General features: G+C 39.7%; 2 protein-coding genes across 7 annotated transcripts in view; both read left to right on the top strand.

The window, feature by feature from the left end:
* Positions 1–1,631, top strand: part of fhod1 (formin homology 2 domain containing 1) — a 57,672-nt gene extending 56,041 nt beyond the window's left edge. For all 6 annotated transcript variants that reach the window (XM_053491659.1, XM_053491658.1, XM_053491655.1 and 3 more), the window contains one exon: positions 370–1,631. In XM_053491659.1, the coding sequence (XP_053347634.1) occupies positions 370–431 (62 nt within the window). In that variant the 3' untranslated portion in view covers positions 432–1,631. The remainder of the gene's footprint in view (positions 1–369) is intronic.
* A 2,345-nt stretch (positions 1,632–3,976) lies between these two features.
* slc9a5 (solute carrier family 9 member A5) overlaps positions 3,977–24,274 on the top strand; it is a 46,711-nt gene continuing 26,413 nt past the window's right edge. Inside the window, exons 1-3 of the mRNA XM_053493371.1 lie at positions 3,977–4,299; positions 18,103–18,405; positions 18,523–18,686. Of these exons, the coding sequence (XP_053349346.1) occupies positions 3,981–4,299; positions 18,103–18,405; positions 18,523–18,686 (786 nt within the window). The 5' untranslated portion in view covers positions 3,977–3,980. The remainder of the gene's footprint in view (positions 4,300–18,102; positions 18,406–18,522; positions 18,687–24,274) is intronic.

Here is a 24,274-nt window from a genome sequence, read left to right as displayed (position 1 = left end):
AGACAAGGCATTGCCTCACTTCACGATCACTAACGATAGAAAAAATTCTAGTTGTTTCTAGGGGGGAAAAAAATAAAACAAAATAAAATACCAAGTCGTCTGTGCAAATGAAGGTGCAATGGTGGAGAAGTTGTGACAGAGACCAGCTCTTATATCTGAGTGTCGCAAAGCACTAATACTGGAGACTCCTTCCAAAACTGTTGAATAAATTAGGAGTAATGAAAATAATTGTGTTTGGGGGTATATATGGTTGTATGAACATAACATTGATGTATAAATATATATATATATATATATATATATATATATATATAACATCATTTGATGCATAAAATCTCATTGTTAATGCTGAATTGTGTCCTGTTGCAGTGCGGAGGACGTTAAAGAGTGGTCTGAGCTTGGAGGTGGTGCAGGCACTGAGTCTCAGATGAAAGAACCAGAAATATTTAAAGACTTATCAAGAATTGTCTGTGAAGAACTACAGGATGCAAGAACTGAGAACCGGAGTGTGTGAGGACTCGTGCTTCTCGGACGCCTGCACATCTTCCTGTAATGGAATAATGAATAGACACATAAGACTCTTTACACGAAAGCACAAACTAATTATGCTGTCCACTTTTTATATATATATATTTGGTGAATAAAGTATTAAATTGCCAGACATTTTTATTAAAAAATAATTTATATACAACTCAACGATGATGCACATATTAGAGTATTTTGTACAGGTTCAAAAAATTTTTTTTCTTTTATATAGTATATTTTCTAGTAGCACATTCTAAGGGGTTAAAGTGTGACTGTATAGACACTAGATAGAATGGAATTTCATTAAAATTGCTCTTTTACATGGAAATTAGTTCTTGAGTCAGGATTTTCGCTATTTTTTCGCTAAAAAATAAAAAAATTGGTATATTGTTTAGCTGTTCCAGACTTTTAAAAATATTAACCACTTATCTGGGTAAATTCTTTAGAGCTACACTTTATGATTTTCACTCCCAAAGATATCAATTTTAATTTAATAAAATGTTGGTCATGTTTTTCCTTTTTTTTTTTTTTTTTTTTATCTACTATCACGACACGACAGTTCTCTGAATGCTACAATACTTTGCATTTTAGTTGTAGTTATTATAAAACCATGTTGCATGTTAAGTGTCACTGTTACACCAAAACAGGTTGGCGAATTTTCACCATGCTTTTTTTTTTTTTTCTTCTTAAACTTCCACTGTGACACCTGTTGAGTTCATTAGTCATGTTATGCTTTTTGAAGGGCACTGTTTTCTTTTTTTTTTTTTTTTTTTGCTTGTTTTTTTTTTTTTTGCACAGGAAATTATATGAAGAGTATTTAGCTAAGTTGTCCTTCACGCTCACTTTATTATTATGATGCTGTGTGAGATTTCATAGTTTTCATAAGTAATGCATGTTTGGTTCATCTTGAATGTATTAATGTAGGTGTGTGCGCCACTGTTAAGAGATTGAGTCCTTACTCTTAACCACTTCAAGCACATGCATGCAAACTCCTTACTGCAAATGCAATATATATTTTATTTGATGTGTGTGTATGTATGTATGAACCTGAGAAATTGACTCTGAATGCAAAGAAAGTAAAGCATCTTAACAGAGCTTTAATCAAATGGGTTCTTGTTGATTTCCTCAAAGTCGTCTATGGTCGATTGGTGAGGATTGCGTGTCTTTTTAAAATAAAATTAGCAACATAGAGGGAAGGAAATTCATTCCCGAAAATATTATCAGATTTTCCTTACTGAATGTGAATGAACCCACCATCATCTTCATGAGGAATATTGGTTTTAATATTAAATAAACTGCTGCTCTTGAATTTCATGCACAACAGTCTGTGGAGTTTAAACATGATTGTACAAAAAGCATCGAGTGAGAGACGATTAAGCAAAGTTAAAGATTGCCCATTTCTTTACAAATATCAAACCTTGAGGCAGTTTAAAAGTGGTCCACACAGGGTTAGACAGCTAAGAGCGTTATCTGAGGCTACATAGGGAGCTGGTTCACCAAAACCGAAGCATTATGTATGAATATATGAAGAAGACTAGGTGATATTTTCCTGTCTTTGACTGTTACCTGAAACTCCACCTGTATATACATGATTTTATTCACTGTGCTGCTGCAGCTACATGATTGCATAAACCATCAGGAGTCCAGGTGTTCCTATTAGTTACTCGATGAGTAAATATTGTCTAAGAAAATTTCAAACAAATCTCAAATTATTTTAATTAAAAAAAGATGCAAACGTTCGTTCACAGTCGTAGGTCGAAGTGCAGCACAATAAGACAGTTGCCTCCCATTATAGGTGACGAAAAATGAGATTGAAGTAAAACAATAGAACTACCCAGGAGACTTTGGGCATGACGTGGGCTATACCCTAGACAGGGTGTCACTTCAACCCAGAACACACATATGCACAGTCTGCACACACACATTCACACATTCTACGGGCAATTTGGAAAGGACAATTTGCCTAATCTGTACAGGGACAATATGCAAACTCTATAGGCACAGACCTGAGGCAGAAATCGCACCCTCAATCATGGAGGTGCAAAGCCACAGTGCCTCCCAGAACAACAGTAAAATAAAATAAAAAATCCCAACCAGGATAAAGTCTTTACTTAAGATGAAAGAATATACTCTGACAAGCAGCTAGGATGTTAAGAAAGAGATTACAAGACTAGCAGCACTGCTCGCTTCTACAATATAAGAAAAAAAGGAGAGACGCTTTCATTTAAGAGTACCTAGTTGTTTGCCGGAGTGCACCACTTATTTACATGAACAAGCCTGAATTCTTATTTATGTTTTTATTTTTTTTTTATGTAGAAAATCTAGGCCATGGCGTTTTTTTGGATTGGGCAACAGTTGGGCTAGTCGAGCAAATATTGAATGTGGCTTCTAAATTATTACTTTTACACTCTCTTACATACACTCTGCTACTCTACTGTATCCCCCCCCCCCCCTTTTGTGGGGGGGGGGGGGGGGGGGGGGGGGGGGGGGTCGGTTATTAAATAAATGTACAGTCTCTTGTTTTACTCCTTTAAAATGTTGACACGACGGCGTAGTGATTAGAACTGTTGACTTGCACCTTTAGGGTACGGGTTTGGTTCCAGTCTTATCTGCGGGGTCTGTGTGCATGGAGTTTGCATGTTCTCCCCGTGTTTGATGGGTTTTTTTTGGGTACTCCAGTTTCCTCCCACAGTCCAAAGACATGCAGGCTAATTGGCAATCCCAGATTGCCCATAGTGTGCGAACGAGTATGTGTGAGAGACATTTTAATTAAGAGTGTGACTCTTGGCTGAGTGGGACAACAGAAAGCAAAAAAAAAAAAAAAAAAAAATTTAGACAAAAATAGTGTACAGGTGTTTGAAAGCAGGGGGTTCGCCTACAGAGTGTTTAAATTTACCTCACTCTTCTGTACAATGACTGGCTGACATTTCCATGTCTGTCCACCAGGGGTCGCGATTTAACCACATAACTCTTCTCTTCAACGGAAAAATAAGTAATTAAGCACAGGCTGTATTTTATTTATTTATTTATTTTCATTTTTACTGACACTGAAAATGCTTCCTGAAAATGTCCAGCGATTTATTATTAGTATTTTTTTTTATGATTAGATTAGAAATTTTATTACCCAGAGAAATTATTACGCTCTGTATATCAAATCTATGAAGTAAATATGTTGACTAATGGACTACTACGGTGCTGTGTTGGGTCTTTACTACACTTCCGTACTCGGTAGGATGTGAGAATAGAATAGTACGTTACACTGTAGCGTCCGTGCAAGGTTCGGCACGCGCACTGGTCGGTTTTAGTGGCCTCGAGTGCGCATGCGCAGGCTCTACCTTGGCGAGTTACCGGCGGTCACCGAGGTGCGGAGGTTGTACTCTCCGGCACACAGCGCGATGGAGACGACCGAGCGCTGAGAGCGGACGCGTAGAGAGAGAGAGAGAGAGAGAGAGAAGATGCTCTGCCTGGCCCTGGTGGTGGTGTTGCTCGGTCTCAGTGCTGCTGCTGCTGGTGCTGACGCTGACGGAGCGGCTCTGACTCCGGCTGCGACCCGCTCCGGTGCTGAGGACGAGTCCGAGTCCGAGTCCGCGCGTCCCGGGCTCGCTTTGGCCCGATCAGCAGAGCAGCCGACCCCGCCGACTCCGGTCCAGCACCACGACGCGTCTCAGCACCACCACGGCGGAGGGTACAGGATCGTGCAGTGGGAATGGAGCTACGTACAGACACCGTACATCATAGCCACCTGGCTCCTGCTCGCCAGCGTCGCCAAAATCTGTGAGTAAAAAAAAATAAATAAATGAAAATGGCGTGTTGGATCCTCACCAGGTAAAAGTTGTGTTAAGTTTGTCCTTGCGTCACCGTTTTATGCTCCCTAGAAGGTTGCTGCGCTCATTTGGATACTTTCATGCGTCTGGAAAGTTGTGTGTGTGTGTGTGTGTGTGTGATTATTTTAGTGAATGCGTGTGCGCAAAACCTGTGGAGGGCACACAGCAATCCATCTGGTGCACAGTATACTGTATACACACTGTACATGCATGCATATACTGTACTGGCCAAAAAATAAAAATAAAATAAATAAATAAATGAAAAGCACCATTTCAGAAGAGTCAAGGCTGCACCAACAAAGACAAGAACTAAGGAGATTTGAAATGATGAACCATTCAACATCTGGAAGGATAGTCCTAAACCGTCAACCTTATAGAAGAAACGTGATGAACTAAAGGTGTTTGGGAGTTACTTAAACACTTGAGGAAGTTGCATGGTTAAAACAAACATACAAGCAAAAATTAACTGTAAAACCATTTGTATGTCTCATTAGTGGGATGAGACCTCACAGGATTGAGACTAAACAGCTGTGTGGCCATAAGAAAACCACTTGTTAGTGAGACTCACCGGAAAAATGCTCCTAGAAAGCGTAAAAATTGGACGTTAAAGCAATGGAAAAAATGTCAGGTAGTCTGATGAATTCACGCTGACCCTTATCTGTACAAGCCTCTGGAGGGAGGGTTATGATTTAGGGTTGCTTCAGTTGGTCAGGTCCAGCCTCAGCAACGTAATATGGCAATAAAATGAAGTCAGCGGACGATCTGGCTGTAAAGAATGACCAGGTTATCACATCTATGGAGTTTTTTTTTTTCTGCGCTCAGGTTGTGAAAGAGTGTTTCTGTGAGCATGAGGAGTCTTTTTCCTGGCCACCACGTTGTGTGCCGTAAACAGAGCTAAATGTGACTAAATGGAATTTTCGAGCGTGCAACTTTTTTTTTCCCCCCTCAGCCTGGCAGTATATATGCACCTTGAGTCACCCCTCATTTCATAAATTATGTAGATTAAATTAAAGAAATGGGTTTTACTGGAACAGGCTGCAAAGCGGCCTAAAGATACAATTTAAAAGTCGGTCAGTGATGTAATAATCTCAGCAGCAACCTCATTTTCCCCCTTGTCTGTTCCAATCACTCAGCATTCAGCTGCACCGGTTTTCTCACTGGTTCATGCCTTAGATTTTTAATGCTTGAATGATTCATAGGGCACTGTGTGGCTTAACAAACAAAGAAACATTCCTCTGAAACTGGTCAGGTAAAAGGACTAAAAAATTAGAGCCATAAACTTGCCAAAAATAAGAGCCAAAAAGTCCTTCAGCCAGGAGAACTAATTATCAAGACCATCAAGTAAAAATGCAAGAAAATCAGATGTGCATGAACATATGGCTCACTAAATTGTCGTACTGCGGGAACACCTCTTCATCAGATTACTGGCATTTTCACATTTTATGTTAACATTTATTCATTTATTCAGGCAGTAAAAAAATCACTTTAAAGTGATTTACAATCAAGCTGAACTTATGCCTGCCTGACTCAAGGACTTAAGAAAAGGGAACTAGAATTTTAAATTCATACTCTTCTGATTAGTAGATTCGGACCTCCATGAGTGGGCATTTCTGCAAACTTGTGCAGGTTTCAGTGAGCAAAATCTGTGAAAAATGTCTGGCTGTTTCATTGCTACAGGTGAGGACAAGAGCACAAGGTCAACCGGTTCCTGATTTCATATAACACACATAACTGATACTCTTTATCATATATATTTTTATTTACGTTTCTGTATTAGACACACAGTTATTGCCAAAAGCGTCTGAATAGACCAGAAATTAAACTCATAATTGAGGAAGAGTGCAAGGTCAGCAGAGTTTTTGCTTTGGTATACATACATAGCCTGATCGTTAAATCAAGTCACACAGCTTTAGTTAATTCTGTAGCACATTTAAAAACAGCATGTCAACCAAAGACCAAAGTGCTGGGGATTAAAGTCAAATCCGTATAAGATCAGTAAAATAAAGTAAAATAAAAACAACACTGTTAGTTATTTGAAATCAAAAACTGTGTGAGTATAGAAATCATGAGACAGGCAAAGAAAAAAGGAAAGAAAAAAAAATTAGGCACCATCAATAACAAGACAAAACTAACAGATCCTTGAGTGATGGAGACCATTCAAGCACTCAAATGTCTTTTCTTCAGGAACTGATTTGAATTTGTCTGTTCTACTGCATGTCTTTATAAACAATAGTAAGCTTTTCCTCCAAATGGAGCCCCGCAAGAAAATGCTCGGTCACCTTTGAAACGTCTTCTGAAAGCGTAGGACGCTTGAAAGCTGCTGATTACAAGAGGTTTTAAGGTTCTGGAAGTGGAAAGGGGGAAAGAATATTGATGATGAATCAGTTGTGTTTATTGTACTTCCTTCAGATAAAATTTACACTTACATTATTTAATGTGGCAGAAAGTTCTATCCAGAGTGACATACAGTTCCAGTGGACTAATTAAGACCTAAGGACAGAAATATACGTGCTTGTAACCATGCTTTCCTGGAGTCGTCCAGCAACGCAGTGAGCGTATTTGTTCACATTGTGCGTATTTGTTCGCATTGTGCGTGTTACTGGAGGATTCCAGTAGGGGGCACAGTGGAGTATTCAATCATATTTACATTTAGGCATTTGGCAGATGTTCTTATCCAGAGCGACTTACAAAAATGCTATAAAGTTTCTGTCATTGGTTAGATCCTCACACTGGTCACTAGGTTACTAAGTACCAGTATCAGTCAAACACGTAACAATTAACCCGAATATCTAGGTAACAGATGGTTTCCCAGAGAGTTAGACGGTTTTACACAAAGAAAAGAAACATGGTGACACTCAAGGAGCTTAGTCTCTATGTCGGTTTTTAAGATAGAACATATCAACTGTTTTGATGTGTTTTTTGATACTGTGCAAGGGTAAAAATAGATCTTACCTAATTGCATCTTATGGGTGCATCAAGTTAATTACTAATGATCTGCACAAGCTATGCACTAAACGAATGCAGGATATGCAAGGCAGCCATCATGAGTGCGGGTACATGTAGTTAAAAGCAACTATAATTCAGATTTAACGGGGAGATTAGTGGTACTGGATTAAAACTCATAACCTTTCAATTATTAAGGCAAAGTCGTAATTAATCACCACTACTGCTCATATGCACTCTTGGAAAAAATCATACTGTACCATCATAGGGTTTTGTTTTTGTCTCATTAGTATGCATATTGTCTATACCATTTTTTTCTGTATACAGGGTCACAGGGGGCCTAGAGCCTATCCCAGGAGACTTACAGTAGGGCACGAGGCAGGGTATACCCTGAAGAGGGTGCCAATCCATTGCAGGGCACACACACTACAGGCAATTTGGGAACGCCAGTCAGCATGTCTTTGGAGTATTGGAGGAAACCGGTGTATCCAAAGGATCATGCACGCAGAAATCAAATCGTCGACCCTGGAGGTGCAAGGCAGCAATGCTTTCACTACGCCACTATGCCACATAGTATACATCTGTAAACTTTAAATATTTAAAGTTATTATGTACTATATCAATGGTTCTGGTGTACATAAAGATAAAAACACAGCAGCGAAAAAAGGTACCTTTTCTCTAAGAGTGTGTACAATTCCCGAGTGTAGCGTATCCATCAGTCAACCACTGTTAATCAATAAAAAAGGACAACCATGAGGCCACTATTGGCCAGATATTACTTGGGAGGGTTGTTAAGGGTTTAAACCCCGTGTATAGTTACTAGTTACTTTACTTTAATACAACAGATTTTTTGTGCACTTTGTAGGTGTTTTTCATGCATGAATTTGTTTTAAACTTGGTTGACTTCTAACCAGAGGAAGAATGGATATTTTTGGTTGACGGTTTATTCTCAACTGCGCATTTCGGTGTTTAAAAAGATGCCAAGTTAACCTAGCACTCGTACATAACATCGCTGTACAAACTATCCTGTCAGTGGTAAGAATAAACCACCGTGTAAATATCTGCACCAGTATACCGGTGGTCAATGTGGCACCAGTCATTAAACTGCATTTTTAGAACACATGACAAGACCTGCAAAAGATTAAATCATGGTAACAAATATGTTTATATAGTTCTGCAGTTTTAATAATCAGCTGCAGTAAGATTATTTGTACTACATGCATTTAGAAAGGGACCCGGTGATCCCCTAATGCTAAAGCTCAGCGTAGTGGGGACTATTAATGTCCCTATGAAGTGCATTAATAAAACGGATATAACTAATAACTTAGGATTAATAACAGGACTTCAAACTAATTAAATTCTCTTAGCGCAGCATTATGTTTTATAAAGAGTAAAGCTGGAGTCTATGACTTTTGGTCCACCGGTGAGAAAATACAGTAGACAAGGTGGACGTTACAGGAGCTGTATCGAGTGAATCTCACTTCTTGGCACAAAACTGAGCACACTAAAGAACATGTCGACTTAATGGCAATGAGTCATGCTTAGTCAGCAGAGACACTTTATAGGGAGACACTGTCTACTTGTGGACTTAGCGGGGTCAAACTGTAAAGTTGCAATGAGACAGAGTATCCAGAAATGGAAAAAGCATTTATAATGAAAAATAACTTATGCAGTACAGCATAATTAAATATTTAGACAACATCCAAGATGATAAACTTTATTAAAATCTGTTTTTATTAACGCCGTCTTTTTCACTGGTCGATAGAAAGGTTTAATGAAATAGATAAAGAATAATTAGCTTTTCTGTTTTCTCATTCATTGACAAGTTTGAGTTGTGTGTTTTATTGGTGAAGCTTGGCGAGATCGGGTTTACTTAGCCGATATATCGTTGTGAGACTTTATTATGCACAATAACAGGTGACATGCTTCCCTTAAGACACAAGAAGACTGCGTGTTTTGTCCGCACTGCTGCTCGTTCTGCATCACAGTGACGGACGGCGGTGGCATCATTGGAAAGAGTGAATAATTTTGGTGGTACCAAATATAATCCCGCCCAGCGCCAATCGGGTTAAGAAAACATGAGGGTGAAAAGGAAATCGGAAATTTCTTAACTGGAACAAAAATCTTCTTTGTCCAACCTTTGCAGTGCAGAGTCAACAGTCAGAGGGTGGACATATTTTTATGACATTTTCCGCATTAACACTACTATTAAACGTCATAACTAACTTACGTGTCAGCTGAAATCAACCAGACGGTACTGAATGTATAGGCCTGGAGCTGTGCCGGTGGTTACCATTTCAACTGAGTACATATGATGTGTGTAATTGGGTCATAATCTAGTCTAAAAAGGGATTAGACTGAGCATGAGCAACTACTGCAATTACAAAAATAGATGTGTCTCTAACACACCTACTTTACAGTAGCTCTGCAGTTTTTAACCAGGTGTGGAAGGTGTTTTAAAGTGAAAAAATAATCATCAAAATGACCAAGCTGTGCAGACACAAAGAGGCTACGTCCTCTGCTGGTTCATAGGCACGGTGGGTTCGATCACTCCATCTCGTCCTACAGTATGTACAGGCCACATGCAAATGCTCAAAGCAACAGGTACTCAGTGTCAGATCAGACACGGCGAGGACAGCTTTAATCTTCTGATGATGCGTCATACAGGAACAGAAGGATATCTGGAGGAAGAAAAAGCCACTGGCAAATTACAGCAGATGCATGATGATGGACGCCGTCTGTCTTTTTATTTACTGGTATACAATAAGTAAAAATAAACACACTGTTGCACGTGATCTCACTCATTCATCCATCACCTGCCTCGCGGCTTTTTACCTTAACTCCATTTCCAGTTTGTCATTTTGTTGCTGTGAGCCATGTTGCTCGTGTGGGAGTGTTGGGCGTACAGCCCACTCTGTTTCCACAAGCCAACAGAGACATTTCTATTTTAGATTTCTCTCTCTCTTTTTCTCTTTCTTTCTCTCTTTCTCTCTCTCTCTCTCTCTCTCTCTCTCTGTCTCTCTCTCTCCAGACTTTGCACAGGCAACCGCATCAAAATTCACTGTGAATATTTGCTTTGCGTTTGGAAACGCAGGCCATGAAATTGTAATCCCTAAAGCACCTCAATGTTTCCCCCTGAATATCAGAGCTGAATACACAAACAGTTTAGAGCAGACAGTTGTATCCACCATGTTTTATTCCAATCTAAAACAGGTAATATACCCATATAACTTCGCTAAATAGCCTTCAGAATGGCGACAACTGTCCATCATACTCATATTTGTCTGTTGAACATCCCATTTAAGATGCAATTCCCTTATGCTGTTATAATAAGCTCCGCTCTTCTTGGAAGAAGATTTTTGGATTTTGTACCGGGGCTGTAGGGATTTTGGGATTGATGTTGGTACTGTTGCTGAATTCATTATATGGATCGGATGTTTATCGATCGAAAGCAAAGGCTCTTGACTCTTCATGACTCTTTGTGTTAGAACTTGGACATTACTTGGACTTACTATAACCCACATCCAGTGCAGAGCCAGTACAACAGTAACACATCAGGCTCCCATGCTTTTCACCATGATGGTTTGTGGTTGGTTTCATGAATCAACTAACTAAATAACTTGTATACTATGTACAAAAAAGAAGTTCTTGTATTGTCATGTGTGTATCATGATGCATCCGGGGCAGGTGATGGCAGAATGCCGCAAATCATGCTGCATTACAATGCAAGAGTAAGTAATGTTGATACACTGGACCATTTGAACTAAGACTATAACAATTAATATATGAAATTAGTTTTCTTGTTTTCTGCATGAGCACATTATACATAAAGAGTTAAAATTATACACTACATAGTTCCACTTAGGACATTGGGTGGGTTCAATTCCCACCCAATGCCCAAACCCCAGTGGCTTTTCATCATAAAACCTGTGCCAGGTTGTGTGTGGATCAGATGCTCCTCTGTGGCAACTTCTTGACAGGTTTTAATTTGCCAAAAAGGGTTTGTCAACTATTACTGTATTGGCTAGCGCACAGTATAAAGGGAAAGTACAAGAAGCTCGCTGCAGAGCTAAGAAAAAGGATGGTACAGTAGATTTACACAAGGGTACTTACTTGTGTACTGTAAGTAAAAGTAAAAAGGTAAAAGGTCTTGGAGCTCTTTCTAAACAACTGCAAATGGCACGTTATTGGAGGTGTGTCCATCTTGCCAAGGTCTGGAAGAAGACCTAAAGTGACACACTCAATTAAGGGGAACTTGGTTTGTATGGTCAGGAACGACCCAGGAACCTCCGAGGCACATGCCTTCCATGACCTGGAAACTGCTGGAACCTCAGTCTCACTGTCTACATTCAACTGAGGTTTAAATGACCACGGAGTAGAAAGACCCCCCAAATTATTTTGCAGTTGACCTCATGGACAAAGAGATTCTTTAGCATAATCTCAAATCAACAGCTAGACAAAAACTTTGTTTTTCAACAGGACGATGAACCCACCTCAGAGCGAGCTATGGAATGGATAAAGTTTTTGTAGCTTTAACCGTATTCAGAATTAGTTGAGCGTGATAAAACTCAAGTCTGTCCAAGGGGACAAAGAAATTGGAACACTCACGATTCTGTCAAGAAGAGTAGTCAAATGTCCGACTAGATTTCTGCAAGAAGCATGTTGAAGGCCACCAAAAGTTCCTGCTAAAGTAGAAACCTTCTAAGAGGCATAATTTTGAATTTTTATGCATTTTTTCTAGTGTAAGTACCATAGAGGCCTGTGGTTTTCTAAAAAAAACCAAAATCAAATCCAGACAGATTTGATTCTGTATTGATGAAGTGGAAAAAGCAGTGTGCAGAAGATTTCTACTGAGGAACTCATTCAGTCACAGCTCAGCTTTGTCCTCACGTCTTAGTCCCATTGTCTCTCAGTCATAAAACAGATCGTCAACCATGCAAGTAAAAAAAAGAATTATTTCAGCCTTACCAAATAGGACATTGCTCACTTGCTTGCATCAGTGACTCCTCTCAGCCTTATCTTTAAAGTAAATGTTTATTTATAAAACATAATTACAGCAACTGTTCACATCATAAAGTGAAGGGCACTATCAATCCCAACTGATTGATATGTTATGTATTCACTAGAGCTGCACAATTTCATGGATTATGCAATTTAATCGACCTTTTGTTGACAGAGGTACTGTAGCTTGGTAGTTAAAGTATTGGACGACTGATTGAAAGATCCCAGTTTATGTCCCACCACCACCGCGTTGTCATTGTTGAGCAAGGCCCTTATCCCTCAACTGCTCAGATGTACAGTATAATAAGATAAAAAAAGGCAAGTCACTTTGAACAAGGAGCGCCTGCTAAATACTGTAAATGTTGGTCAGTTCAGTTTATTGACTTGATGGATCGTTGTTTTTATTCAGAATAAGGTTATACTTTTTAAATTATTAAAATTGATTATTCCTTTATTTAAGAATGATAAATATGCAACCGAAACAACCGAAAATACTCATATTTTGCAAGAGTATCATTTCTTAATTTGAGTTTATGAGTAGTTGGTGCAATCCCGCTCCTGCTGAACTAAAGTATGGAGAAGAAGATTATCTCAGTAGGAAGCATGTCCTTTATTCCAGTGGTCTCCAACCTTTTTGCACCATTGACCATCTATATATAAGCCAGGTTTTTATGGACCGGCCCTCACGCGCTCATAACAAGGCATAATAAAGTGCATAATATATTCAACATACAATAACACAGAATCAGTGTGAGCACTGAGCTTGTTTCCCTGTGACGAGACGCTTCCATCCAGGAGTAATGTGGACAGTGACATCTGAAGTTCATTCCTTATGTCCAGTCTGCTCCATAATTACATTTTCATTGCCGTCACTGCAGATGACCTCTATCTCACAAAGATAAGTTTCTGGAAACGGAGCAGGATTTTTAATGCTTTTGTGGCAATTTCAGGATATTCCGCCTTGATTTAAAACAAACAAGCCGAGTTGAAGCTACTTCAAACAAACTTATAAGGCTGCATTTATTATACAGAGAGCAGGCTTGAAGCATGTGGTGATGTGCAGACAGAAGCGAATGGGAGACGATCTGATCATTTTTCAAAATAAAACCTTCTGCAGACTCAGAAATAAAATCAAATATACTGTATCTGTTTCAATCCTTCTGTGTGGCCCGGTACCGATCCACGGCCCGGTGGTTGGAGACACACACAATGCCTATAAAAACCCAAACAGAATCGATTTAACAGTCTACCTATGATTGACACCTCTAGTTTTTTTTTACACTTGATTCATTTGATTTATTTCCCAGTATCTTTTTATCCTTTTCCGTAGTCACATATAAGCATTTCCTGTTTTTTTTTATATATTCCATGTTGTTGTTATTATGGGAAATTATTCTGTACGCCACCACAAACTGCTCAGCTCATTACAGCAGTTATTACAAATCAAAACCAAGGTCAATATTTACTGTGTCTGCTTCCTCGCGGGACTGACGTCGTACCCCTGCTGAACAACAGCGTCCTCTAAGGGATTTCGTGTGGCAGTCTCATTCTTAGAAAATGTAAGACGTAAAGTCTTGTTTTAGAAATGGGGGGGGAAAACGCTTGTTCCTTTGGTGCTGGTAATAATGAGAGCCTTAAAGAGTTATATACTGTATGACTAGTGTTTTATATCCTTGTGGAGAATACATCAAAGCTTCGCTAACAGGCATGGAGAGGATTTTCACACATCTACAGTATTATTAGTAAGTTAAGGTGCATTGAATATAATATATACGTATATGTATATAAAATAAACAACAAACTCATATCTATTTGTTTTAGCGTGCCTTTATAAGTGATATATCACGTCTTTCCTGCACGCTCTGTTATCGTATGATGATAAAGAGACAGTTTAGCCAATCGAGTATTTAATTATGACATAGCTGTTTATTACAGCTCTATAGCTCTTATCTGATTGGAGGAAGGCGACACCGGGCGTTAATGGCCCGTCTGCCTCAGAACAATTGCAATCTAAAAGCCTGGCTATGTTTGTGAAAGTGCAGTTGTTGTGATGGATAGAGATTGCCTTTCTTTTTTCACTCTCTCCGGCTTGAAATTGGAAACACTGGCTTTTAAATCCACACGCTCTGGATCATGTGTGTATGTCGGATGAAGGATGGGAATAAGCATACAGTATGTGTGTTTGAGAAAGAGAGACACATAGAGAGTGTTTTCCTGCGCTCTGATGAATGACTCACAATACAAGGCTGATTGATGTGGCCCTGGTGGAGGCGTGTTGGTGTGTGTCGTGCTCTGATCCCTCTGTCCATGAAAAAACATGAATAATTACTGCCATTAGACACTCCCATTACCCTCCTGCTCCTCTTGGCACATTAAATCTTTATCTTTTTCTCTTCTCACACTCTTTTTTTCCCTTATCTCTCTCTTTCCGTTCGCTTCGTGAATGTCACACGGTTACCTGTTACACTATACATGCAGAGAGTCATGATGGATCGGATTCTTTCTGTGAAAGGTGAACTGCTTTAGGATGCTTTAAATTACATTACTTGGCAGTTAGGTGTGGATTGGACTTGTCTTTCGTGCAAATTACTGCACGTCCTAAATCATTTACTTAACGTGAAACCTGGGTGAAATCTATACACACCGGCATTCCGCTAGTTCTAATGTGTAATGTCTGATCAATATAGCTCTGACATTCAACAAGTAGGTTTCCTAATACTATTTATGTACACATACACAATATGGACAAACCTGCAATGACACCGTATCCAAATACATAGACTTCAATATGGAGTTGGTCCCCCTTTTGCAGCTATCACAGCTTCCACTCATCTTGGAAGGCTGTCCACAAGATTTTGTGTTTGTGTGGGAATTCGTACCCAATCCCTGTTCCAGTTTGTCACAAGGGTGCCCGATGGGGTTGAGGTCAGGGCTCGGTTTTAGGGCAAGTCAAGTTCTTCTACACCAAACTCATCAAATCAAACCGTGTCTTTATATTCCATGCTTTGTGCACTGGGGAATTGTCATGCTGGAATAGAAAAGGGTCTTCTTCAAACTTTTGCCACAAAGTTGAAGGCATAGCATTGTCCAAGATGTCTTGGTGTGCTGAAGCATTAAGATCGTCCTTCACTGGGTTGATTGAAACACCTGAATTTAATAATTAACAGTTTTGACCAAATAACTGTAATGTCCATATAGTGTAAATTTAAACATTCTCTTAAATAATACAAATTAAACATTATCAGCTTCTGTATACATTAATAAATGTCTTCGCATAAACACACATATACATATTTAATTTCTTTTAGGGCGTAAATATGTAATATATTAAACAACAGTATAAATGCGTGTAGTGTAACATGTAAATATTTAGTAAATATCAATTCAATGGCGCTATTGAATAGCATAGTGGTTAGCATTGTCGCCGTGCACCTCCAGGGCTAGGGTTCAAATCCTGTCTCAGAGTCTGTGTGCATGGAGTTTGCATGTTTTCCCTGAGCTTTGTGGGTTTCCTCCAGGTATTCTGGTTTCCTCCCACAGTCCAAAGGCATGCAGATAAGGCTAAATGGAATACCGGATTGTCCGTTGTTCGCGTGTGACTGGCTCCAGGCCCCGGTCACCCTGCATGCAATATTAAAGATCAATGAATGTTAAATACTTAATTCTGAAAAACACACTTGGAGGACAGTCCTATTCGTTATCCGCTATCCGTCTCTTCTGCTTGACAGACCACGATTGCCTGCAGAGCCATGATTAATGTGAAAGTGCAAGACGTTACAGTATCACCCGGGATTCCAACTTGAGATCACGAGATGATAGGGCGAGCACTTTATGCTGCACCACTCAGGTTTAATTAATCAAAGAATCTAACGAGTCTGGTTGGCATGAGACAACTGCAATATTTAGTCTTATTAACAAAAGAGGCGTTCAGAATGAGAGGCTGATCATTGAACGACTTTTTTATACTGTAGCTGCTGCTGTGTGAACTATTCAACTTTAGAGGTAACTAAATGGATAAAAAGTTTGCCGTTTTCTTCTTTAAATAATAACACATTTGTAAATGTTGGCTAACTGCTGTGTTGTAAGTTAGATAACACATTTTGAGATGTGATATGATTGCTCTTTTAACGCACATTAAGCCGCCCTGACGTTAATTATTTTCCTGTAACAGCATGTCTCCTCGTGTTTCATTTCTTGTGTATCGCACAGCAGTATGATTCCTGAGTTTATGCTTATGACTCCAGTCATTTCCTGCTCACTCATGTCTCTTCTTCTCCAAACAGCCCTAAGCCTTTTGTTTAATAAACACCACTTGTGATGCTGTGCAGAACAGCGTAAATTAGTTTATAATAAGTTTTTAGTTCCACTACATGCATCACTGCATGTTCTTCTTCGATAACATTGTCAGCTCAATGGCTCAGTGTATTTAAATCAACATGAATCCGCTCCTGTTGCTTTGCTAGTTGCACGAGCTCTAATGACCTGTAACAGTTTCCTCTGTGCTTCCTAAATCATATTAAGCAGTTTATACCTGTACTGAATCATTTAACATTATATTCTCAAGAGTATCCAAACCTTATCATCCGCTCGGGAATACAGTGCAAAAGTCTTGAACCCAAGTCATTTCTTCATATACTGTATTGCTTCCAAAGAGCCAGACTTTCTGTTATATTATTAATGTATTCTTGAGGAATAATTCTCCAGGCTCCCTGACTTTTTTGTCTCTAATTTGCATTCCAGTTTCAGAGCAATGTTTTTGTCTTTTAAACCACACAGTAAATTATGAATCATTCACATACTGTATAAAAAAACATCAAACTCAGGATATGAACCAGTGAGAAACAGGTGCAGATCATGATCAGAATGATCTGGTCATGCTGAACGCTGAGAGGTTGGAACAGACGAGAGGGGAAATGAGGTTGCTGCTGAGGTTGTTACATAAACAACCTTCATAATGCCTGTAATCTGAGGTGCTGTTTCAGGTTAATTGATTTCTGAGACTGGTAACTCTAAATGAGCTCTCCTCTGCAGCAGAGGTAAGAGCTAGTCTTGCTTTCCTGGGTTGGTCTTCAAACCTAGTTTCATCATGGTGCTTGATAGGTTTTTGGCATTTGGCAAACATCAAGATCTACTACATGTTATTATATATCTGAGCCCAACAGGGGTAACTTGGCGGTTGTGGGATTTTGGACCACGGAGCTACCCCTGACCCAAATATTGCATCAAGTCTGTGTGAAGAACTTCTTCCTGTACCTCGTGGGTTTCCAAATTGACCCTAGTGTGTGATGATGCGATGGAGTACACCAGGGTATCCCCTGCTTTATGCCCTAAGTTTCCTTAATTTTCCAAATTGCTTCTAGTGTGTGATGATGAAGTGGGGCATACCGGGGTATCCCCTACTTTATCCCCTAAATTCCCTGGTATAGGATGCAGGCCCTCATTGACCCTACACAGGATAAAGTGTTCCCGAAAAATGAAAACGATAAAAATTTTATTTAAGCACTTTTTATAACAGCAAGAAAGATGAAGTAGCAGAATTGCCATCTTGCTACAATCAGGATTAAAATGGTGCTTTTGTCATCTTCTGCTGACATACTGTACAGTACAGCGATGCAGCATGGTGCCACGACAAATTAATAGTCACAGCAATTAAGATCAGTCATCATTTTCATTTTGAAAACATTTCCTTAGTTATATGTGTGGAATTTGAGACTGTTTATCTGAATCATTAATCCTGCCTTTATATTTACGCGCTCACTGTTTCACGTTGAGTTAAAAAAGCTCCTTTCTCTTTTAATGTCTATTTCAGTGTTCCACTTCTCACAGCGCTTCACCACGGTTGTCCCAGAGAGCTGCATGCTGATTCTGTTGGGTCTGGTCCTGGGTGGTGTGGTGCTCATCGCCAGCAAGAAGCAGCTCTACCAGCTGGATCCGGGCCTCTTCTTCCTCTTCCTGCTCCCCACTATTGTAGGGGATGCTGGTTATTTCATGCCCGCCCGACTGTTTTTCGACAACCTCGGTGCCATTCTGATGTATGCCGTGGTAGGGACTCTGTGGAACGCTTTCTGTACAGGGTTCTGTCTCTATGGAGTGAAGCAGGCAGGGGTCATCGGTGAGTCGTTATAAAACCGGACAGAAGTGTAAAGGTCATGCTAAATTAAAGAGTGTGTTTGCCAAAAGCAATACTGCACAGAATCTTCCACTGCGATTGTCTGTGTGTGTACTGTAGATGATAAGGTGGAAGCAGGTCTGATGGAGTTCCTGCTTTTTGGAGCGCTGATCTCAGCCGTGGACCCTGTCGCAGTGCTCGCCGTGTTCGAGGAGGTCCACGTTAACGAGATGCTCTTCATCATCGTCTTTGGCGAGTCGCTTGTCAATGATGCGGTCACTGTGGTAAGTCACATGACCTTCCACATGTCTATTGTGTGATTTGTCTCTAACAGCTGTATTCATTCCTATTGTACGACCGTGGTAGGGCTGTGGACTGTGGGAGAAACCGGAGCACCTGGAGAAAGCCCACCAAGCACAGGGAGAACATGGAAACCCCATGCACCCTGGAGGTGGAATGCGACATTGCTAATCGCTAAACCACCATTTTCTCCACATATTTACATTGACGTGGCACAGTGGCATAATGATTAGCACTGTTGTTAGGCTTAAAGGTTTAATCAATATTTAAGGCATTGAAACATGATCTGTGTGTGGAGTTTTCTTCAGTCCCTAGACTTGTTGGGTTTTCTTCCGGCTACTCTGGTTTTCTCCCACAGTTCAAAAACATGTTGTCTATGTTGATTAGCGCAGGGAATGTAAGTGTGTGTGTGCACTTGTGCCCTATGATGTGCTGGTACCCCATCGCTAACAGTGCTAACCACTAAGCCACTGTGCAGCATCCTGCACCACACTCCTGTCCTGTAGGTGGCGGTATTGCTTCAAAGTAAAATGAATTCAAAAAGTCTCCAAATCAAAACCTGACCCATTGATTTAGTTTATTAAATCAATAAAACATTGATTGAGTTGCATGATCAATTAAATTGTATAGCCTTACGCTACACAATATCATAGCTTTTATTTTTATTTATGAAGTTGCAATTTTTTTTAAGGTTTATGCTTGTGTGTATTCAGTTTAAGGATTTATCAATATTATTGATCGATGCCAGAAATGATTCAGTGCTCAGATTCATAGAGTAGGAAAGTCGCCTGACAACCTTCAGTTTGAAAACATTATTTGACGTATGGAGACTGTCGATCTCACATTCAGGGTGTAATGTAATGAAATCTCTTGGAAAAAGAAAAAGAGATTCAGAAATGCTCTCTGGTTCTCAACCACGTTTACAATATATGGCCAGATAATTGTGGATGCCTGATCATTTACCTGTATATTATGCCATTTGGACACCCTTATCCAGAAGTACTTACATTTTTGTCTCATTATCCATCTGAGGGTAAAGGGCCCAACAATGGTACTTGATCGTGAGGTTTGGGACCTTCTGATCCATAGTGCAGTGCCTTAAACACTGAGCAACCACTATACCTTAACACCATAACACACCTTATGTGTTTTCTTTTGCCCTAGCCTTACAAGAGTTTCTCCTCTTTGAGAAGAACCAGAACATCGAATGCATCCCAGACACCCTGTACCTCCTCACCCAACTTCAGTTCCTGATCTCACTAATGCTCTTGTGACTGACTGAACACAAATCTCACCAGCCATGCTCTGGAATAGAATATGCAAAAATCACATTAAGTGGGTACATACTAAAATATGCACGTTTATTTTAGTCAGATCCGTCCGTATCTAATCCGGGACTCGCACGGGTGAACGGATGCACGTTGTAGATCAGTAAGTGGGCTTGCTATGGGGACGCTATAGTGCCAGTTCACTGAGGGAATAGAGTGACAAACATCCGTAATAAGTACAAATAAGTTCAGTGATCTCCCACAGACAGATGCTTAACAAGCAAACTCGAAAGGTAATAGCTTCTGTAAGAGCTGCTTCACTGACCTTGGCCAGCCTTTTTGTACAGACTGTAATCTAGCTACTATCACTATATAACAATTTGGCGCTGTAATTTTTGTCAATTTAAAATAAAATATAAATGTCTGCTCCACAACGTAAGGTGGGACTGTATGCTTTGCAGGCGTTTAGGGATTTTAATGTTAGTCTTGTTGTAAATGCCTTGTCATTTCTTTGGTAAAGACATGTCTTCATTGTTGACTTTGACACAGATACTCCCACGTGTTTCCCTTCACCAGGGAAATAATTATTCTTTCATCAGTTGTTTATGGCTTTCGAGGCATTTTGGTGTGCCTGCGCTCTCTAGTGCATTCTTTCTTTTTTTAAAGTGGACCAAATTGTTAATAATTGGCCACACTGGTGTTTCTTTTCCTAACCTGACGGGTATATTGATTTTTTCATCCCGATGATGGCTAGCTTCACTGGCAGTGACAGCTCTCTGGACTTCATATTGAGAGTTAAAAGACTCTGAGTTAACGGACTCCAAATGCAAATGCAACACTTGAAGTAGTGAACTCTAGACCTTGTATCTGCTTACTTATAAGCGGAATAATGAGGGAGTTACACACCTGGGGATGGAACAGCTGAGTACTTACTTTTTGTCTCTTTGAACGAGAGGCGCTCCAGTTAAACCAGGACTTTTAATTGTGTTATTTCTCTATATGATCCCCTGCTACACTAATGCACTTATCTCAGCGTTTCACTAGTGCTTGGGTAAAATTGAGGTAGAAAATTTATACAGTACACCGGTGCCTGCTTTATGTCATCATCACGTCTGGCCTCCCAGGAAATCCTTTAATGGCCCAAACATGTGGAAATGTCTTGGATCAAGGTCTTTAGTATGCTTGAGTAGACAGGCAATGGCAAAGCAGTCTTAGTTTCACAGGTGCCTAAAGAATGTCTTTTTGTGATACTATTACATCTGATTATTAGAGTTTTGGCAGCATGTTGCGCATTTCATACTCAAACTCCAGGGTGAGAGTGGTCCAATAATGGTAACACCATACCAGCTTTATTTCACGACTGTTCTGATGCAATGAGATCTACAAATTCTTAATTCACTAAATAAACCTCATTGCACCTATGGGTACTTTTGGCCAGCCTGTACTATAATGTGAATCATGTTACCAGCATTACCATTACCATTACTAAATGTGCTGGTTTTGCTGATCCGAAGCACAGTACGGTGCCTTGTGATTAGCCCGTTTGCCATGCTTTGATATGGATTAAATTACTTAAATTGCAAATGCCAAGAGCAGATGCTCAGCAAAGGCTTTAATATATAAGATCCTCAGGAGGTATGAGTCATTAAAGGTACGACTTCAGCAGCACGAGAGCCTGGCTTAGGTCTGCTAAAGTGTTCAATACAAAGCTGTCACTTGTAAAGGCCGGAAATCTTACTCTCATAAACACGACTTACTGCAGGGCTGCGCTAGGTGACCTTTTGTCGTCTCTGACTTCGCTTTCATGTAGCTTTCCTACATAGTTCACCTTAAAGGGGTAGTTCAGATTTTTTAAAGTCTGTGTTAAATCAATATTGAGGTGCATATACAGTAAGTGTCTTCGCCTCTAAAATTTTGTGTTCCGCACACTGACCTTGAAGTCGCTTGGAACGCGAATACAATTTAAGATATTCCACAACCCTCGATCATGCAAAAATGCATTTCAAAGTTCAGCTGAGACTCATATGAAGCTTCTGCAGTCTCCAGAACAAATGTAACTCTTTTCTTTCACCAGGGCTAGTCATATATCTACCTTCAGTTAGCCGTACGGCTACTTCTGTTTAGCCATATACCATAGCAAGTCCCGGGAAAAGAAAAGAGTTACATTTGTACTACTTACACTATAAGTTTAAAAGATGCTGTTAGGTTTTCTGATATTCGGTGAACCTTCCCATGCGCCTCTGTGCCCATTAAACATCCCTCTCATTGCACTACCTTATTCCCTAGATGGTAATACTTTCTATAGCCTGCGTCCAGATGAATATATATAAAAATAGCTCGTGTCAGCTGGAACCCTTTTGTCAAACCGGAAAATGCTAATTTATTTCTTATGGTCTCTGTCTGTCTCAGAGTCCCTCTATGACTTGCATGTTAATGACTTTTGTTCTTTTGATGTACGTGACACAAGGCACCTGGACAAAAGCTTAAATATGTTCTCTTTGATCATAATAAACACTTCAGACGCATCACGTGTGCGTTTGTGTTTGGCCTTCTTCTGATTTGGAACACTGGCCAGTGTTTTGAGGCACGGGCATGTCAAGCACTTATGCTTCCTTTATGTCATTCTTAAACTTAACTGTAACTTAACAAAGACCAATTTGATTTAGCTCAATGGAAGTTCAAAGCTAAACTTTGGAATGCATTTTTGGACAGGACGAGAGTTGAGGAATTTGGCCCTAATTACTTCGGGTATTGCCACACTGACTCCATAATAATTTTTTAAAAACAATTTTTACATTTATAATACCGATAAAACAGTCGATCGGCCAGTGACCAGAATTGGCTGGTTTTCAGTTTACCTGTCCGTGATCGGCTGGATCAGCCTTAGATATAAACAATTCTGTACAGAGTGCACCTACTGTAAGTATAGTGATATTATTGTATAGGGTTATGACTGCTGATTCCCATCTCTAATTACATTGTACTCATGTTCCGAGTGACAAACCTTATAGTCAGTGTTTGGTGAGCTTATAATGACTTATGGTCATGTACTTACAGTATATGTACATCAATTTTAATTTAAGACAGACTTGAAAGAAACCTAAACTTTGTTTTTAATCTGCTTTAATTGCTCCACCGCAACTCTTCAAGTCGAGTGACTTAGAAACCTCGCTAATATTCCTGAAAATCCGCTCTATTGTTGTCATATCTTTAGCACACATATAAAGTACATATTTGCATCCACTGTTTTGAAGAATGAACCATCCTTTTGTGTGTCTGGACAGATTTGGACCAGACTAGGACATAAGTGAAAGAAAAGTACTGTAAATAGTCGTCCAAGTTGTTGCAGTGTCTAATCAGCTTTGCTTCAAATGCTTAAAAATCTTTAATTATAAATATGGAGAACTGTCAGATCAGAATCCAAGCTTCATAAGTGTTGAAGTTCTCTTGAGTAATGCTCACAGAAACAGTGGTTTGTTGCCACAGTTTTACTCGTGAGATTACTGAAGTTAATGTAGTTGCAGTCAGAGAACTTTGACCTTCTTGCTAGATTCCCACGTAGCTTTAGGGAATGAGAACCGCCACGTTATTGGCCGTGTGGTGGAGCATTATGGGATTACGACTCCATCGAAATGCAACCAATTTAAAGTTGCTGAGAGAATGCCAGCCCGGCTTATTTAATTACGCATTTGATATTGAGCATGACTACAGAAATTGCATGACTAATTAGGATTTATTTAATATAGCTGTTTAACGAGAAGCTTACAGACTGTACAATTTAGCACCATTGCTTGGAAAGTCTTAATAATGAGGAATAAGTCAAAGCTCTCTTAGTCAGTCCCTTAACTGTATATTTGTTCTAGAGCTGGAATAAAAAAAACATTTGTGTTGTATGGCTGAAGTATAAATCTCTAGCAAACAAAGTGCACATGCTCTTGTGGATAAAATGAATGGTTCAGTATCAAGACAGAAAAAGTAGCAGAGCGAGTGAGCCGAGTATGGGTGGCGGCCAGGTTCAGATCTTATTAACTCGACTCGGCTGGCATTAATGTAATACTGGATTTAAGGCAGTTTGGCTGGAATTGAGCCCTAAATAAATGGGTTCATGTGCAGGTCCACTGAGCCTCAGGTTGAAGCTTTATCTACACCATGTGGCCTTTCTTGGCAATGTGTCATCTGACCTAGAAAGAAAAAAAAAATGGTTTTCACTGTGACTGTACTCGTGCTTGGAAATGTAGATTTTTGTAAGAATTCATGTTGCTTATAGTGCTCTCATGTTGTGAGAACTGCAGAACTGAAGTTTT

Source organism: Clarias gariepinus, chromosome 3 (assembly GCF_024256425.1).
Source record: "Clarias gariepinus isolate MV-2021 ecotype Netherlands chromosome 3, CGAR_prim_01v2, whole genome shotgun sequence".
NCBI classification, from domain to species: Eukaryota; Metazoa; Chordata; class Actinopteri; order Siluriformes; family Clariidae; genus Clarias; species Clarias gariepinus.
This window is presented reverse-complemented; position numbering and strand designations above follow the sequence as displayed.